We start from the raw sequence: 5,377 nt of genomic DNA on the forward strand, positions 1-5,377 counted from the left end.
ATCATATGATTGTAAACCTTTATCCTTTTCTCTTATCATCCATGTATTGTGACGGTGCAAATGATGTACATTGAATCTATAAGATGAAGAGTGTCCATGTGGGAGAATTTGTAAAAACGAGAGAGAATTGAAGTGGTGTGCAAACATAATAACTCTATTTATAAAACCATCATGACCTGCATTATATTATAATCATCATCATCATTTGTAGTCATCATGATCATCATCTAACCTGCCATCTCGTGATTTTCAATCTTCTCTATCCATTCTATTACTTTAATGGCAAAAAGCTCCAACTCTTGGATTGAAAGTTGATACATAAAAAGAGAATGGTTGCTTTAATTTTACAAAGAATATGCTAACTTTGATTTCATTTGTTAGTGTTATATATTCCAATGACCGATCTTGCTGCTTGTGCGAATAAAGTCATCCAACAGTGGCCGACATCGGGTGTCAAGAGGCATTGGTGACCTATTTACATCTTAAGGAAGAAGAAGAAGAAGATACCAAAGCTAGTGGGAAAAATCATGATGAAGTTTACATATCAAATATCTTTTCTTGTTAGTTTAATGGTCCCAAGCCTACCTCTATTCAACTTTGCCATTTCTTTTTTCCATTGAATAGTACAATCCCTACCTCTCTCTTCTTACTTTCATGCGCATATTATATTAGCCTTTTGACTACACCCATTCATCTCTAATAGTCATGTTCAGATTCTGATTCTATATCCTTATTTTACGTGTCAGTCATGGTGTTCTACGGAAAACCACAAACACATGACAAAGAATGTGCTTTTGCTATAATACCCTTTTCCCTTTTTTCTTCTTTAATCATCATCCCTCTCATATCTCAACGTTACATGCAAGAATCACCTTGAATCTTTCTGGTTATATTGTGTCATCAGCCATATATGTAAACTTGTATTTAGTGGTGAAGAAAGTGTTCCTGCTGCGTCAGTACCATTATTGTTTATTTGAGCTTCTTTGGATGTTGATGGGTAAACTACTTTGCAGCTTTATGGATCATGCTTGATTGCTACCAACCAACCAACATCCTTTAATATTTTCAGGTGAAGGGTATATTCAGTGTTTTTATTATTATTTTGAAAGTTGAAACATTGTAGCTATCAAATTAAGTATCAATTTTTTCATCAAGTCACATGATAGATTAATATATCTAGTTGACTTTCTAACTATCGCTAATTGCTATTGCGCATAGAACTAACCAAAATCCATGCACAATCATGAATTACTTTTCATCATGTATTTATATGAAAGTTGAGAGTGTGAGAATTATCTAAAGAAGCTCCATTTATATAAGCCAACAGCACAAGGACAAATAAGAAAAGAACAGTAGAGCGAGCCTTCATGGGATCAGTTGAGTGCTTTCTTTATGAATCTGAAAAGTTGTATAACCATTTACAGTTATGCTACTTAATTTGTGTTATATAAGAAAGTCGGGAAGCAATCAATAATTATTATCTGGGAATCAAAATTGATAAAGTTAGTTTTCATGTTGAGGGAGTTAATGTGAAGAGTGAATGTGGGGTTCATTTCCAAATGTGGAAAACCCACTTGCGACTTTGCCATTAGATTTGCACTGTGGTTTCTTCTTCACATCAGCTGTCATTTTTAAGCATGCAAACACCACTACATAAAGGAATCTTCTTGTTCTCTAGCAATATGTGCTAAGGGCTGTTCCCACCTCTCCTACACACACTAAGCCACTAACATCTCCTCCTTTTATCATATTTCTTTCTTGAATTGGCAGTGAACCTTCTGCATTTACGCAAGTTGGTTAAAAAAAATCATCCAAAGTCCAAACTACACTAATTAATTAATTTACTAGGTGAAAATGCACATTGTCTTCTCAAATGCTATTTAATCTTCTAGCTCATCCATGGGTAATTAAATACATATCTATACCATCGGCTTCAAATTTTGCATGGACACTCGAATAGAGTTTATCTTTATCCCGTCTTCCAAACAAAAAGTTGAGCCATTGATGTTTTAACAAATTTAATTTTGTAACTCCCGACATATATGATTAACAACACAAAAGATTCTCAACTCTTTATGATTTATGTAATCATAGCCTTCAAACTGTTACCAATCTTGTAATTATAACCTCCGTAGCCATTATGTATATTTGTGAAAACGCTTACGATTTTGTACTATATATAGAGGTGGTATCTGACTTAGAAAAGTACACCAGCATTCGCGTCTTGTTTCATTTTTTATTTTATTTTTTTGCTACCTGTTTCTAAAACACAAGGTAATATATATATAGTTGTAATTTAATCGGGTTTGTGTTTGAATTAGTCTCAACCCATTTTCTTTTGGTTTTGTTACTTATGTATTTTGATCATTTTCGTGTTCATGGTTTTTGGGATATGTTTTGTTACTTATCCTTTCACTTACCTATTAGAATATAAAAGCATTCTTCATGCATCATCATCATCATCATCATCATCTAATTTAATACCTTCTTTTTTTTGAGAGATTTCTTCCATTAAAATAACTGGTAGGGCTCTAATTGTAGGCAAACATTGGCAACATTATGGGACTCCTTGCTGGCCAAGATAGTGACTTTGGCAAGGTAATGGTGTTTCCTATTTCCATCTGAACCTAATAGTGAGTTGCTTTCTAGGCTCCATGTTGCTCCCCATTTATGTTTTCTCCTCTAAATCTCATGGTTTCTTTTTCTTTAATCATGAAGCAGATCATATCTGGATCTACATAGTTAAAATCAGACTCATACAGAAAATGAAGTTCATGAGACTTGGAAAAAGGCCAGACACATTCTATACAGGCGAAGCCACAAGGTATTGTATCACAAAACCTCACATATATATATATATATATATATATATATATATATATATATATATATATATATATATATATATATATCCATCTTAACTACTGTATGTGACCAATGCTTGATCAATTGTAGAACCATGGTTTCTGACTTACAAACTGATCTCACCATTCGCATCAACAACATCACTTATCTTCTCCATAAGGCAAGTTAACTCTTGAGTCTTGAGAAAAAAACTAAGATTTGTGAATGCATACATATACATATACATATATATCTGTAATTACATAGACCATTGTACATGGTATAAGTATAACTATACTAATTGCAGTTTCCACTTCTTCAAAAGTGTGGCCTCCTGCAACAACTTTGCTCAGGGAAGGGAGACACTACTCTGGAGCTTCATGATATTCCTGGTGGTGAAATATCTTTTGAGCTGTGTGCAAAGTTTTGTTATGGGATCAAGATTGACCTCAGTGCCCATAACTTTGTAGCAGCAGTATGTGCAGCAAACTTCTTGCAGATGACAGAATCTGTTGTGAAAGGAAACTTTGTCTCGAAGCTTGAGCTTTTCTTTACTTCATGCATTCTTCAAGGGTGGAAGGATTCTGTTGTCACATTGCAGACTACAGAAAGGTTTCATGAATGGTCTGAGAATCTTGAAATTATCAGAAGGTGCATCAATTCTGTAGTTGATAAAATACTCACACCCACAACAAAGGTAATTCAAGAAACTCGAGTAGTTAATAAAAGTGAAACTTTGAAGTAAAAGGAACTGAAGAACCCTAATTTACAGGTAAGATGGTCCTACACTTATACTAGACCAGAATATGCAGAAAAGAAGCACAAATCTGCACCCAAAGATTGGTGGACAGAAGACATAGCAGACCTGAATATAGACCTATTCAGATGTGTCATTAATACTGTAAGGTCAACAGACATGATTCCACCAAAGCTTATAGGTGAAGCTTTGCATGTTTATGCATGTCATTGGCTTCCAGATGTTACAAGGGGTAGATCTGATCAGCCTGAAACATCAACATCTTCTCAAATCACACAAGAAGAATCTTTAAACAGAAAGAAACAACTTGAGATGATTGTAAGCTTAATTCCAGAAGATAGAGGATCAGTTTCAGTTCGATTCCTACTGAGACTCCTTAGAATGGTGAATCTTTTAGGGGCATCTTCAGCCATACATAAGCAACTTATTAGGAAATGTAGCTTGCAGTTAGAGGAGGCAACGCCAAATGATTTGCTATTATTATTACCTTTATATGATCATGACTCTTCTGGTGATCATCATCAAACTTATGATATTGATTTGGTAATGGCTGTCTTGGAGGGTTTTATCACACAATGGAGAAAATCATATTCTAGAGATGAAGAACAATCAATGATTTTGATTTCAAAAATTGCAAAACTCATAGACTCTTATCTCCAAGTTGTCTCCACAGATGCAAACATGTCAGTAGAGAAAGTAGTGTCTCTTGCCAATATGTTACCTGAATTTGCTCGACCTGAACATGATGATCTTTACAAGGCAATCGACATTTATCTAAAGGTATATATGTAGTATAAGAAGAAAAACCATATTTCAAAACTTTTGGCTAGATACATAAATATGTTTTTTATATATAAAACTGGATGTAAATCATGATGATGAACAGGAACATCCCCAAATGAGCAAGGAAGAGAAGAAGCGTTTGTGTAGCATTTTGGATTGCCATAAGTTGTCTGCAGAAGCACGAGCACATGCAGTAAAAAACGAGAGGCTTCCATTGAGAACTGTTGTGCAAGTTCTTTTCTTTGAACAGGAGAAACATGGTGGAAAGGCAACAACAACAACAAGCCATGAAAGTCGAAAACATGATATAATACAACCTCAGGGCATAAAAATAACATACTACACAGGAGATCATCTGAGAAATTTACAAGCGCGATCAGGTGATCAGTCTAATAAAGCAGAGGATGATAGACGACGAAGTGCTCTTAGCAGTAAAAGCCAAAAGCTTGAACGAGAATCAGAACAGATGTCGAGGGGGAAAAATGTTCATGAAATCATGGAGGAAGGAATTAGTAAACAAAATCTTACAAAAGGAAAGATACAAAGAAGTAAATCAGAACATGGTCGTCGTAAAGGCAAGTAGAAAATGGACATTCGTGTTGTTTATCAATTCATTACTACCTTACATTGTAAATTCTCTAATATCCGAAAGTAATCTTTAGTTACTGTACTTTTGTGTCCCTCCCAACTGCCCACTGGAAAAGAATTCACGGAATTCTCATATCACCACTTGAAAAGTGGTTACTTTCGGTCATGGTGATTGTGCCCTTTTCTTTCCCAGCCGTAAGACTTTTCCCAGACAAATTTACACAACTGAACGCAGAAGCCTCTCTGAATGGTGGCTGCTAATCAAGAAATCGATGACTCTTGCTTTGAAAAACTCGACTTTTCATATGGTTTTTTCAAGAACAATCGCCCAAGTGAAACCCTAACTGATTCGTCACTCAATTTGCATTTGATTACTCTTCCTATAAGGTCTTGGCTCTTACGCAG

At 35.0% G+C, this 5,377-nt stretch overlaps 1 protein-coding gene across 1 annotated transcript; it reads left to right on the forward strand.

Annotated features, from left to right (window-relative positions):
- The first annotated feature begins 649 nt into the window (after nucleotides 1-649).
- On the forward strand, nucleotides 650-5,054 carry LOC145102231 (BTB/POZ domain-containing protein At5g47800-like). Its single transcript, XM_079039609.1, has 7 exons — nucleotides 650-1,069; nucleotides 2,542-2,598; nucleotides 2,722-2,824; nucleotides 2,956-3,025; nucleotides 3,152-3,541; nucleotides 3,617-4,381; nucleotides 4,488-5,054. The coding sequence occupies exons 3-7, from the start codon at nucleotides 2,766-2,768 to the stop codon at nucleotides 4,965-4,967; spliced, it is 1,764 nt and encodes a 587-aa protein (XP_078895735.1). The 5' UTR covers nucleotides 650-1,069; nucleotides 2,542-2,598; nucleotides 2,722-2,765; the 3' UTR covers nucleotides 4,968-5,054.
- Nucleotides 5,055-5,377: the final 323 nt, after the last annotated feature.

Source organism: Lactuca serriola, chromosome 4 (assembly GCF_051521515.1).
Source record: "Lactuca serriola cultivar US96UC23 chromosome 4, Lser_US96UC23_V15, whole genome shotgun sequence".
In the NCBI taxonomy this organism is placed as follows: domain Eukaryota; kingdom Viridiplantae; phylum Streptophyta; class Magnoliopsida; order Asterales; family Asteraceae; genus Lactuca; species Lactuca serriola.